The sequence below is a fragment of the Aspergillus pseudodeflectus genome (assembly GCF_044049435.1).
Source record: "Aspergillus pseudodeflectus strain CBS 756.74 chromosome Unknown BJX68scaffold_7, whole genome shotgun sequence".
Taxonomy (NCBI): Eukaryota; Fungi; Ascomycota; class Eurotiomycetes; order Eurotiales; family Aspergillaceae; genus Aspergillus; species Aspergillus pseudodeflectus.
Window position 1 is genome coordinate 374,561 of NW_027263783.1, and position 12,233 is coordinate 386,793.

Below are 12,233 nucleotides of genomic sequence, written 5' to 3' on the forward strand. Positions count from 1 at the left end.
CCCTCTTGTTGCCATTGAGGCATGCTATGAGCGGGCTTAGATATTTGCGCGTATTTGGGAAAATTCGTTGGATTGTTCTGTTCATTCACCATACTAGCGCGCCAAATATTGACACGGGGATCTATATCGGTACGGTTTGGCTCCATACCCAGGCACCTGGCCGGTGCACTCGTCAAGAAGCCGAGCCGCCTAGGGCCGAGCAGAGCCTGTGGACAACGTGCCCAAAGCAGCAGAGGCCCATTGATAGCCCAGCGTAGGTAGCATCAGTTCCCTCTGCAATCCATAAGTCTACAATAAGGTAGCACCTCGACTAAACTACAAGAGGACAAGCTGTCATGAACAAGGCCCGTGACCGGACCATCGATACTTTTGATATCCACCCAATACATAAATGCCCCAACTCCAATCGCTAAATCCAGCCCCTCAAACCAGTATCCGTATGTACATTGGCTACAAAAGGCCCACCTACCCGCTACTCTTCAAACTAGCCGGATGGTCCATCTCAATCAACTGCGTAAAGCTCGCATTATCGTGCGCCCCACCACCCCGCGCAACGCTCAGCCTCGCCCGACCCTGGCTCGCGCTGAGATTGCTCAGCGGTTGGCCCGCGCTGCTCGTTTCCTTGGTTGACCCGAAGACGCTTGGTAGCAGGTGGCCGAGGAGGGACCGCAGGGCGGGCAGGCAGATGCACAAGAGGCCGACGTCGACTTCGATGACGGACCAGTAGCCGCCGGCTGCTTGGTCCCCTGGAGGTTGGTGGGGTGGTTAGTGTGTGTTGGTTAGGGTTGAGCGGGGAGGGGAAGGAAGTACAGGTTGCGTTGCTGCTTGTTGCGAAGATTTTGAGCATGACGGTTCGGTAGATGCTGACGCCGGTGATTCTGCAGATGTTAGTTGTATATCCGCCGTATCCACCAAGGAGAGTTGCAGGACGTACAAAAAGCCCACAGAAAACATAAAAATAACCTGCAGCTTGGTCGTAATCGACGCCTGCAGCCTCAGCACTTTCGGTATGGGCAGGGCAATCACCCAGAAATCCAGCACGATATTCAGCGCGGCCGCGGTAACAACCAACGTATTCTTCTGAACGCAGGTCCCCTCGTGTTCCCCATCCCATCCATTCCAGTTATAACTCACGGGCGAGCATTGAAAGGCGAGGGCAAACATGAAGGCGACGCAGTAGGCGAAGGTCACGGCACAGGAGACTTTGATGACCAGGCGCATTCGGCTCGATGGGAAGATGCGCAGGTAGAAGAGGAGGAGACAGATTTTTGTCAGGGCGACGCAGAAGATGTAGATGATCTCCTGGATGTAGAAGAGCTATTCGGTGGGAAGATGTTAGTGAGGCGTGAAAGCAGTACATGACGGGCCAGGCGCGTACGTAGAGGATTCGAGTGATCTTGTCGAACTCGAGTGTCCAGATGTCTTTGCCGAGTCCAGCGATTCCGACTAGAGCTTGTCAGTATGTCGTCACCGGGGAATGACCGGGGTATTTACGAAGGATCGAGCCGATGTTGACTGGGATTGTGCAGCACTGCAAAGTTAGCATAGGCCTAGAGTACTGGGGTCGATGTCTTACAGCAAGAAGAATAGTTGCCCAGTCATCCAGTCCAAGCCCCGGCGCAGTCACCGCAAGACGAGTATACACCCTAATCGCAACAAGAATCAGAGCGCCAAACCCGACTGCCGGAAGGACAATGCTCAGAGCCGTCTGGTCGCGAATTGGAGCTCCACATTCTGTATTTGTGACATTGAGTGTAGCTGTCGGTGGTCAGCGCAAAAAGGACGCCTTGATCTTCTCGAGACACGCACTGAGCCCTTCTTTAACGGTACAATTTGCTGCGACGCAAACTTCCAGGTTTCTGTTCAGGCTAACATTGGTGCAGATACATTCTTGGTCGCTGGCCGAGCAGGGCGACTGGGGGAGGAGCTGGGCTAGACATGAGCTCTGGAAGAGCTGTTAGTCGAGTCGCTAAGTCGGGAAACATTGCAGGCGTACCGAGCATTCTGGGAGAGACTGTGTCTGAGCCCGTGCACCGATAATTACCAGCGCAGCAGCCCAGATAAATTGCGCGAGTCGCATCATCACAAAATTGGAGGTACACCGCTATCAGTACGAGCAAGAGATGACGACAAATCTCGAAGCCACCAAAAATGCTGACAGCCCTGCTTATAGGGGGTCTGTAGACATGCCACCTCGAGGGCGGCTCGGCCCTGCAAGGATCTGGGGAAAACGAATCGTATTTCCGAGAGACTTTGATGGTGAGACAGCGAGCACCGAAGCAGGGCAGCGCAAAACTCAAATGTGTAAATTTTGGCCCCCATTATCCTCGTTTGGGAAGGAGTCGCCAGTGGAGGTCTTGGTGCGGGACGACGCGTCGGGAGCAGACGGCTTGCGTTCCACAAGCATCGTTAGTCCTTACGATCCCTGTCGCGTGAGAGAATAATTCATTTCACCCATGCCACTCGTGCTGCTTGTCTGTTCGTCGCTGTTTGTTGGAAGAAAGAGGGGGGAAAATGGCTGGGTCGCAAAGACGGACTCGACGCCCCATCTTTTCCCCATGTCAAACCTTGATCCGTTGACATCCACGCGAGTGAAGCTTTTTGAGACTGAAACCATTGCATGGATGCCGATCCAGCGGAGAAACGACGAGACGGGCGCCCGCCGGATACGAGACTAGCCAGTTGTGCTGCCCCCACTGCCCCATCACTGCGACGCTGCCCCTGGCCTGCGCGTTGAACCTTGGAAGAGGATTTCTGCAGACAAGAATGGACCTCCTGAACGGCATCTGGGCCAGACTCGAGGCCGAGACCGAGGATCACCCGAACATTGGCCTATGGCACAGCCGGAAAGTGCAGAATAAGCCTTAAGGAGGGGTGTTTCCTTCGATAATTCCTACATTGAGCTTCTCTCTAGTCTCAGCCAGCTTCGTTTTGCTTTACCTGACCATGGCGCCCTACCAATCGCCCGTTTTCCCCCTGCACGACGCCGACACGGCGAACCTTTCCGTCTCGCAGTTTATGACCCGGTACAATCCCGATGAAGTTTCCGCATCAAAGGTCGTTCACGTCGACACTCTCTCCTCGGAAGAAATCACATACGGCAGCCTCCGTGAAGACGCCGGTCGCGGGGCCTGGGGGTTGCGCGAGAAGTTGGGCCTGAAACCGGGAGATGTGCTCCTGGCCCTCGTCAAGAATTCCGTACGTCGTGCGATCGGCAGATCTATCCAACAATGGACGCGCTAGTCTAACGTTACATGAATAGAATGCCTTTGTTCGCCTTGCGCATGCCACATGGTGGGCTGGCGCCGTATTCGCGTATGTCGAGCGATAGCGAGTGTTCAAACCGAGGTTACTGACTATTATCGCTCTGGAGTCCGCTCAACACCGCCGCAACGCGTGCCGATATTTCGCACGTTCTCCAGATCGTCCGCCCGACACATGTCGCGACCATTGCAGAGAAACTCGACGATGTCCGCGCGGCCGTCGCATCTCACTCGCCGAGCACGAGTATCCTCACCGTTCTGTCACGGTCGGATAGCCTGCCAGTGGTCAGCCTCACCCAATGCTATCAGGATTCCCGGGTCTACTTTCCCGGGTCTATTCAAACTCATGCTGATCCCGCATAGTTCCCAGATGACATCCTTGGCAAGACAGAAACCGAAACACTTCCACCCCATGACCTCGAGGGGAGACACGCCAAGGATGTCCCCAGCACAATCTGCTTCTCGTCGGGGACAACCGGGAAAATGAAGGGCGTGCAGCTCTCGCACTACAATCTCATCATGAACACAATCACCATGCGCACATCCATGCCGGCGCGAGTCAACAGCACCGTCCGCGAGGTCTTTTTCGCACCATGTACGTCCCACAAACACCATTACTATCTCCACTAATCAATCAATCTAGACTGCCACATCTACGGCCTCACAATCGCCGTGCTAGCCGGCATGTGGGTCGGAGCGCTATACTGCGGGCTGCCGGCCTTTGACCTGGAAACCTTTTGTCGAAAATCGAGCGAGATCGAGGTGACGGATCTGCATCTCGTTCCGCCTGTTGCGCTGGCCCTTGCGACGTCGCCGGTTGCGCAAAAGTATGGGCTAGATTCGCTGAAGAGGATTGTGATTTCGGCTGCGCCGTTGAAGGTTTGTTTCTGCCCCCTCTCTCTAGGAACAGCAGTGGGTAGAGGATATTGCTGTGTGGAGTGCTAATGTGGGTGGTTCAGAAAAACGTCCAGCTTTTACTCAAGAAGCGTCTTCCGCATACAAGTGTCGTTCAAGGTACAGTAGTTTCATACTGCGCCTAGCCAGGCCTTCTGCTGACTGGTGTATAATACAGGATACGGCCTTACAGAATGCACAGGTGGCGTGATCCACCAGATAGATGAAGAGGAGGAAGCACATGGGTGTGTCGGGAAGCTCTTTGCCGGAGTGTATGTCCTCCCACATGACCAGCCCCTGATCCGGTCCAGACCCGAGGATCTTGGGCATCCTGCCCCAATCATTGCTGAATGCTAACCCACTACAAACAGCGAGGCCCGCCTCGTCGACCCCAACACAAAGAAAGACGTTGCTGTAGGGCAGGAAGGAGAGTTGTGGGTTCGAGGTCCGGTGGTGATGATGTACGTTCTCCTTGCGGATTATTCTGCAATCGATGGGTATACAATCAACGGCACAGCGCGCTGATGATCTACAGGGGCTACGTCGGCGACAGCCAGGCAACAGCACAGGAATTCTCCGAAGGATGGCTCAGAACGGGCGATATCCTCACGATAGACGAGAAGCAGAACTTTTGGGTGACGGATCGGCTCAAGGAGGTATGCCTCTTTTTCCTCCCTTCTCTTCCCGGAAGATTTGTTTCTAACTGGTGCGCTAGATGATCAAATATAAAGGGTACGTTGCCCACAGTCCCAATATACGCCACTCTGCAAACACCCACCCAAACTCCGTTTGATACTCTCTCGCGCGACTCTAACTGCCGTATAGCTTGCAAATTCCCCCCTCCGAACTCGAAGACCTCCTCCTCCGCCACCCCGCCGTCACCGACGCCGCCGTCTGCGCAACCTATGACGACGCGCAAGCAACCGAAGTGCCCCTCGCCTACGTCTCTCTGTCACCAAACACCCTAGAGGCCCTAGGAATCACGCCCTCCTCTTCCGCCCCCGTCTCAAAGTCGAGTCCCGTGACAAACGAAAAGCTGCAGTCCCTCCTCGAGGAGATCCGTCGTTGGGCTGACAGCCAGGTCGCGGGATATAAGAAGCTTCGCGGGGGCGTGTTTCATTTGCAGGAGTTGCCCAAGACGGCGACGGGGAAGATTCTGCGCAGGCTTTTGCCTGTTAAGGTTGCGGAGAGCAGGGGGGCGGGAAAGCTTTAGATCTCCTCGGATAGGCGATTCTAGGAAACGTTAGGGGTAGGAGGGGCGAGACCAGATGTGACTGACTATCTTTGTCTGTTGTTGAGTGAGTGAGAGAGAGTGTATGTCTTTTGGGTTTCAAATGGTTTAACTGGTCATAAGCCAGAGGTTGTGTACTATTAAGATGGGGAATGAGAATAGCTCTTGGTAGCCTTTTTGTCTAGAGATTGTTGGAGCCACACTACTTGGTGCATAATCCATCGTGGAACGATTGCATCTTCGCTTACCCTATTTGTTTAGTTATACAGAGTCAAACTGCCCCAAGGCATTATCTTGCGCATGGATTAGACCAAGCTCTCTTTAACTAGCTACTTCCCCCCTCTAAACCCCAAATGCCTCTGGGAGCTAGACTGTCTTTCACCGTTGCTGTTGTTTATTGGAGAGTATTTCGACAAGGCATCAAGTCTCCGACAATAATATTGGCTATTGTTATTTCTCTTGGATCTTTCATATCCTGCGCTATAAGATGCAATGCATTTTCCATATAGTGCCATAAGGTATACTATTTGCTGACATATAGTTAATCTTTATAGAAGATTCTAGGCTAGAGGACTGATCACAAAAACAAACAACGTTTATACTCCATATTAGACTGTTAAGCTAGGATATGGGCATTAGTACCAGACGACTAGAGAAGTAGTAATCACCAGCACCCATACATCCCCATTTCCAACCAGAAAAGAGAGAGAGAGAGAGAGATAAAAACGATCAAACTGCACTAAACAACAAAAGCAACGACCACCCTCTCCCGCGCTGCAACAACCTTCCCCATTCCCAACATCAGCATCCCCCGCGCATCAACCCAAAACCCCACACGGTCGGGATCCCCCCTCGCCGGGAGCCGGCTCTTCGTATCGACGTTGCGCCGATAGGTCATCAGGTCGTCGTGCGTGGCCAGTTTGAAGCGGCTCTCGTCCCCGGCGGCGGCCGGCTTGACCATGACCATTCGAGGGAATTCGAGGGTGGAGGTTATGAGGCCGCGGGTTAGCTTGAGGTGTTTCTTGGGCCCGACGGTTGCGAGGCCCGTGGACTGGGTGTTAGTGGGGAGGGGGGTTGTGCTGTAGATGATGGACATTTTGGTGGTGGTTATGAGGATGAAGATAGGGGTGTTTTGGATCTCGTTGATTGTTGCTAGGCGTTGTTGGCGAGGTTGGAGATGGGAGAGTTGAGAGCGTTTAGATGCGCGATGATTTCCTGTTTGGGTTGGATTTGAGGGTGTATTTATACCTTTTGTGTGCCTTGAGTGTACAGTTGACAGTCTTTGACTTGGTCTCTTTGTATATTGACTCTTTGCCTGTGCCATTGTGCGCGGATGGAAGACTCTTTATTGAGCTGGCAATGCCCTTTCATTACCTTTGTCTAATTGCCTTTCGCCCCTAGCAGGTAGATGAAAGTGGTTTGACACTAACTAGATGATCATTGACCAAGCTGTATCTGGCCTTGTGTACCTTGAAGCTACCCTGAAAGAGACGTTGACTTGCTGTTTGCGGCTACTCGTCAATAATGTATGGTTTTTATGCATGCATGATGGTTTACAGTTACATGGTCCTTTCAAGGAACATCATTCCAGGTTGTTCGACTGTTTTTGCCTTGACCCACCTTGGAAATACCCATTCTAGCCTTTTCATGGTTTGCTTGGTTCGTGAGGGCTCCTTGTTCATGCCCTGAAGAGGAAGCTCTGATTCCCGTGATTATAGACCCCTCTGAAATGACCACCGAGTCCAGCATTCAGAATTCGGTGGATTCCCTCATTCTCGAATGGGTCGCTAGATACAGGACCCAGAAGCAATAGCGTTATTCCACAATAACAACAAATGCTCCTCGGCCAGGCATATATTGCGTATATGGAGGATCCAACTCCAGCCAGAGAGTGACTCTGGGTGCTGGATGTACTGCGCTGCCCTACCCAGTTTGAGAGTTTACCAATGAAGACGGATTATGACAAGTCAATAAGGATTCATTGTCAGACTTTAGATACCACTATCCATTCCCAAAAGACGAGAATAAACAAAGAAAAAGAAAAAAGAAAAGAAATCACTGCATAAGGGGAATCCTAAACCCCTGCCTAGTAAACCACCCCGCAACCCCATCCCCCGTAACCGGAAACACCAAGCAAAACGCATACTTCTCAACAACATCCGTCACCCTCCCAAAACCCACCCTCAGCAGCGGAATCTTACACCCCTCCCCGGCCCGAGCTATATCCGGCGCCCTGTCCATCCAGAATCCCCGCACGACACCCCCCTCGCTCGGCGGCGTCCGCGCCGTCTCATCGAACGTCTGATCCTCCGTCCAGAAGTCTTGCACATCCCTCAGCGTCGCAACCCGAAACGCCGCACGATCCGCCTCCGTATCGCCCCGCGGCTCAGCGAGGACGAAGGAATTAAAGTGGAAGATCTGCTCAATCGTCCCGCGCTGCATGAGGAGGCCGCCCGCGGCGCCCTTCTCGGCGAACCCCCACCAGGGCTCGGCGTCTTCTGCGGCGGCGGCCTCTTCGGGGGTTCCCTGGTTGCAGGAGAACTCAGGAGAACTCGGTTTTGCTGTTGAAGAGGCACAGGTCGAGGCCGGTGCGGTAGTAGCGGTATTCCTGGGCGAGGGTGAGGGTTGGTGCCATTTTGGGATATTTCGGTGGGTGGTGCCGGGGTAGAAAAGAGGGAGGGTTGTTTTATGCGTAGTTGGGAGGTAGATCAAAATGGAGAAGACTTTTTCTGTCAAATGAGTAGGTGGCTAGTTGGTCGTTGGGAGATGCTTGATGAAGTGGTGCTATCCATACCTGGTCTTTGCCTATGGTTATTCTTCCTCTCCTGTAAATGGCACCTTGCATTTAATAAAACGCGTGAATGGAACTTGGAAGGCTTCTTGGAGTCACGTCTTTAAAGTGTGTCAAGAGACATTCACTTCTCAATGTTATCCATTGTTGGCAGCCTGATTATGTATACAAAGAAGAATAGTCTCGCTTATAGTGCTAACTAATCACGCAAAGGTTTTAATACACACTTTATACTCTTCACTTCTAGGACAAGCGAGTGGCTAAGCTATCATGTAGCAGCGTGATAGGGCAGCACCCCAGTATGCTAGTTAAATAAAGACAGGTCAGATCTAATTATCCCCTCCCTTGTCGCCTGAGAGTTAACCATGTCACTCTGCTTGATTGCATAGAATATAAAGGAGAGTTTTCCCAACTCTACCTACCCAACCAGTGCATAGCTCACCATGAGTCCGCGCAGTCGAGAAGCCCGCGTTCGAAGCCAATCAAGTAGCCGCTGCAGGTGCCAAAGTGACCCTAATACGCCCCATGTGCCACGTTCAGGACAAACAGAGTAGCGCTCATGAGAAGATGTCGGTTCACTGTTGGCTCTGTGTCTAGTCTGCTCTTCTATATTATAGATGGGCCGACGAATCTGTAGTGTAAGATCGAATCCTAACATGGCAGGCACGACCCAGGTCGTACTTTCCTCTTCATCTCATCTGTTACCTGGGCTACCACCCAGACGGTGGCTCTTTCCTTGTCCTCGAGCAGTGGCATCGCTCGCTACGTACCATCCTTCCTTATTCAATGGCGCGCTACCCCATATTCCAGGCATGTCCACTCGCGCGGAGCTTTCTATCCTTGAGCAAAGGTAGCAGAACGCCATTCTTACTATACTATTCCTCGTTTAACTAGCCACTTTCTTGTCATACTTTTAGTCCGAGTGTCTTTCGATACAGTTGTCCATAGTTTTCTCACCCACTTCGGCATTCCAGACTCCAGCTACCCCTCGACGTCGCAAGGATGCATAGCAAAGCGCTCAAGACAGATTCTGAAGAGATCGTCGACCTCTCCGGCTATCAAGCATTCCTCGACAACACGGAAACGCCTGACAGAGCCATCAAAAGTGAATATGAAGAACTCGTCGAACTAGATCGATGCCCGTCAAGTCGTCACAGCGAGCCCGCTCTACCCGAAGCAGACCCCCTCGAGCGCCACAGGTCCCGCAGAAAACATTACTCGGCACCTCCAAACCTCGAGCCACATTTCATCGCAAGCCGCAAACTCCGCCAACTCACTGAGTACAAATGGCGCCGGCAGCAAGTAATCAACGGCGTCGGATACCCCGGCCGCAAGAATCGCGGAAAACCCCAAATCGACAAGTTGTGGTGGGGGTTCGCAAAGCAGGCCAACGGAACATATACAATGGAGCGCGGCCACATCAACGGGATCCTCCTCTTTCAGTACTTCACCCTGGTCCACCCGCAATCGCCCCCGGTGGGAAAGGGCTTCTCGCCGGCGGACCTGTGCGATATCCGCGAGCTGCATGTCTGGGACGAGGAGATTAAGAACCCCATTCAACATCTCCACCTCTCGCCGGCTGTGGGGACAATTTCGGTGGGGTTTTATCAGAGCCCCTATGAGCCGGATGTGTTGCGCGTTGGGCATGGGCCTGTTGTTGATATTCGGCGCGACTATCTCTTCTGTTTTGTGGTTCCGCCGGCTGGCAATGAGGCGCTTGTGTCGGATATGTCGAAGCAGCGGATGTATGCCGTTGCTGAGTTGGGGCGGTCATTGTCTGGTTATGCTATTTAGTTTTAATTGGCCTTCCGTCCTGGTATGACGCATTTGGATTGTCTATCGTGGTACATGGTTCTTACGAGAGGGTAAAGCGTCGTCTTGGAATAGCCTAGAGGATATCGTAGTCTTCTTCACGGCCTCATTTGCCCTAGAGTAATACAACTAATTAGTCTACCTACGCAGGTTTATGTCACCTCTTGCTTCCTCTCCTTCTTAAATAAACCGGTCTTACGATTAGAGTGATATGTACACTCAAGACGATGCGGTTCACCATTGACAGCCATCATGTGGGCAAATCCCAGTATCTCAGTGGAGCTCCGAATACGTTATGCAGTGGTGCTAGGTTACACAAAGTTGGGTCCATGAACCAGCGCGAGTAAAATTCTAATCAACGGCGGCATTCTATTATTCCCAAAATCCTTCGAAGAGTGTATCTACCCAAGGCTGTCAGTCTAATCGGTTGCTCTCACCTCCCACCGGACTACCCGCAATAGGACTCCCACTCTGGGGTGTGATACTTGGACCGCAAGCAATGTTAGGACCACGCTGTTCCGAGAAGCACACTGGCTCGGTGTCGGACGGGAAGCACGGTACAATAGAGGCCATTTAGCCTGGCCGTTGCATATCTCTTCCACGATTGAGATTCAATGCGGTGTCTGGGGGTGTAAACATCGTTCCGCGTGTGATGCGAAATAAAACCGTAGGAGGATTACGGGAGGGGCGCAAATCTAGATCAGACGGAGATTATTGTCGTGCTTTGTCAGGAACAAGCAGAATCCGCTGAGCACCTTCAGGTGAATTCTCGGGCCATGGGAAGGGAGTTTAGTGTTTGGTCCAAACGAGTCTACTGGGGTTCAAAGACGGAGGGGAGAGAGAATAAGGCCAACAATGTTTTTGGGGGTTGAGGAGTTATATGATAAACGGAAAAAGATTCTCAACATAGACATGACAATTTGATATCAGAAAGCGAACCGACCGATGCCACCCAGTACAAAACGAAAATCTCAGAACTATCTATCGCGCGTAGAACGAAGGTGCAGGACAAACAAAAGAAATGCTCATACTAGCTCGAATACCCCCGCCATACCCAAGACATGATAAGGAAGAAAACAAGACACCAAACATGCAGCCAAAACACGCCGAACTTAAGGAACTCCATCACGCTAGACATAGCCCAAGCAAGAACAACCCCCCTGCTCCCCCGCTCCCCCACACCCACCAGGGCCACGACAACCCCCTTATACTCCATATAACCCAACCCTCACCAGCTCAACCAGCGGGACACCGAGCGAAATGGCTTCGCAAGTACCTAGCACGTTGAAATTTCCGCAGCTTGGTCTGACATCATGCTAAGCTGCGCGGAATTCACGCATGGATGCTGGTTCGGAACGCCGTTGTCCTTATAGCGAATGCACGCATGGTGACCTTAATCCCTCCCTCTCGCAGATCGTGCAGTTGGTGAACGTTCCGCACTCGACACTGGCCCGGACGAGATTACCGGGGCCTGTGATCAAGTCCGCTTCGTGATCGAGCAGGCGGCGAGGTCTGTGAGAGGAGAATTTGCGAGGGGAGGTATTGTTATTGGGGCGGTGGACTGTTGCCTGGGGGCGGGAGGAGCAACGACTCATAGGGGGGAGAAGAACAGGCGAGTAGGTCCTTTGTAGGTAAAAAGAGATGTGGAGAGATTGGATGATCGCGATGTGATGATGGTTTAGAAGAGAGGCGTTGATAAAAACGAAGAAGTCCAAATATAAAGAGCCTGGGGTAAAAACATGTAGGAAACTTGGACTCTCGCGATGCGATGATGATCGAGAAGAATTGGGAGGAATCATCGCATATTTATGTCCAGGACATGGCTCGATGGCCATCCTCTGAATTCCACACAGCAGTGAGCTCTACAGCAAAGAACAAAGCAAGCACATCTCCATCCCCTGTATTCTTTGAAAGCAGCGCGACTTTCAACAATTCACCCGATTTTGGGAAATAGGGGAGGTGCTGCCGCAGAAGTAAGACATTGTTCCTTTGATGTTGAGAACCCCTATTCAGCCCAGAGTTGCTGCGGTGCCATCCACTTGGGATTCTTCAACCTCACGAACAGGAATCAGGTTTACAAAACAATCATAATATACTGATAAATAGGTTTGATCTCTTGGTTTGGGTTGAGTCTAGAATCTCTGATGCCAGCTGGGGTCCTCCGCCGATCCGGGTCCATAGCTCCGATGAACCGAACCGAGGGGTAAGATCCCTGACAGCTGAAACCAGCCGATCTCCCTCC

The 12,233-nt window shown here is 52.2% G+C and overlaps 6 protein-coding genes across 6 annotated transcripts; 3 read left to right on the forward strand and 3 right to left on the reverse strand.

Annotated features, from left to right (window-relative positions):
• Positions 1-354: 354 nt before the first annotated feature.
• BJX68DRAFT_229567 (uncharacterized protein) lies at positions 355-2,246 on the reverse strand. Its single transcript, XM_071039057.1, has 8 exons — positions 1,997-2,246; positions 1,810-1,945; positions 1,577-1,758; positions 1,495-1,531; positions 1,379-1,446; positions 935-1,317; positions 811-878; positions 355-746 (listed from the first exon to the last, which is right to left on the reverse strand). The coding sequence occupies exons 1-8, from the start codon at positions 2,081-2,083 to the stop codon at positions 466-468; spliced, it is 1,242 nt and encodes a 413-aa protein (XP_070902703.1). The 5' UTR covers positions 2,084-2,246; the 3' UTR covers positions 355-465.
• BJX68DRAFT_229568 (uncharacterized protein) lies at positions 2,211-2,772 on the forward strand. The gene has a single exon (XM_071039058.1). The coding sequence runs from the start codon at positions 2,457-2,459 to the stop codon at positions 2,676-2,678; it is 222 nt and encodes a 73-aa protein (XP_070902704.1). The 5' UTR covers positions 2,211-2,456; the 3' UTR covers positions 2,679-2,772.
• A 3-nt stretch (positions 2,773-2,775) lies between these two features.
• Positions 2,776-5,675, forward strand: BJX68DRAFT_229570 (amp dependent CoA ligase). Its single transcript, XM_071039059.1, has 11 exons — positions 2,776-3,198; positions 3,263-3,315; positions 3,374-3,548; positions 3,627-3,858; positions 3,907-4,142; positions 4,223-4,277; positions 4,336-4,429; positions 4,529-4,618; positions 4,693-4,813; positions 4,873-4,889; positions 4,983-5,675. Exons 1-11 carry the CDS (start codon positions 2,947-2,949, stop codon positions 5,368-5,370), a joined length of 1,713 nt encoding a protein of 570 aa, XP_070902705.1. The 5' UTR covers positions 2,776-2,946; the 3' UTR covers positions 5,371-5,675.
• A 452-nt stretch (positions 5,676-6,127) lies between these two features.
• BJX68DRAFT_263374 (uncharacterized protein) lies at positions 6,128-6,484 on the reverse strand (the record flags this gene model as incomplete). The annotated part of the gene is made up of 1 exon (XM_071044676.1): positions 6,128-6,484. The coding sequence occupies one exon, from the start codon at positions 6,482-6,484 to the stop codon at positions 6,128-6,130; it is 357 nt and encodes a 118-aa protein (XP_070902706.1).
• A 959-nt stretch (positions 6,485-7,443) lies between these two features.
• On the reverse strand, positions 7,444-8,935 carry BJX68DRAFT_263375 (uncharacterized protein; the record flags this gene model as incomplete). Its single annotated transcript, XM_071044677.1, has 2 exons — positions 7,444-8,136; positions 8,861-8,935. The coding sequence occupies 2 exons, from the start codon at positions 8,933-8,935 to the stop codon at positions 7,444-7,446; spliced, it is 768 nt and encodes a 255-aa protein (XP_070902707.1).
• A 246-nt stretch (positions 8,936-9,181) lies between these two features.
• Positions 9,182-9,973, forward strand: BJX68DRAFT_263376 (uncharacterized protein; the record flags this gene model as incomplete). The annotated part of the gene is made up of 1 exon (XM_071044678.1): positions 9,182-9,973. One exon carries the CDS (start codon positions 9,182-9,184, stop codon positions 9,971-9,973), a length of 792 nt encoding a protein of 263 aa, XP_070902708.1.
• Between the last annotated feature and the right edge of the window lie 2,260 nt (positions 9,974-12,233).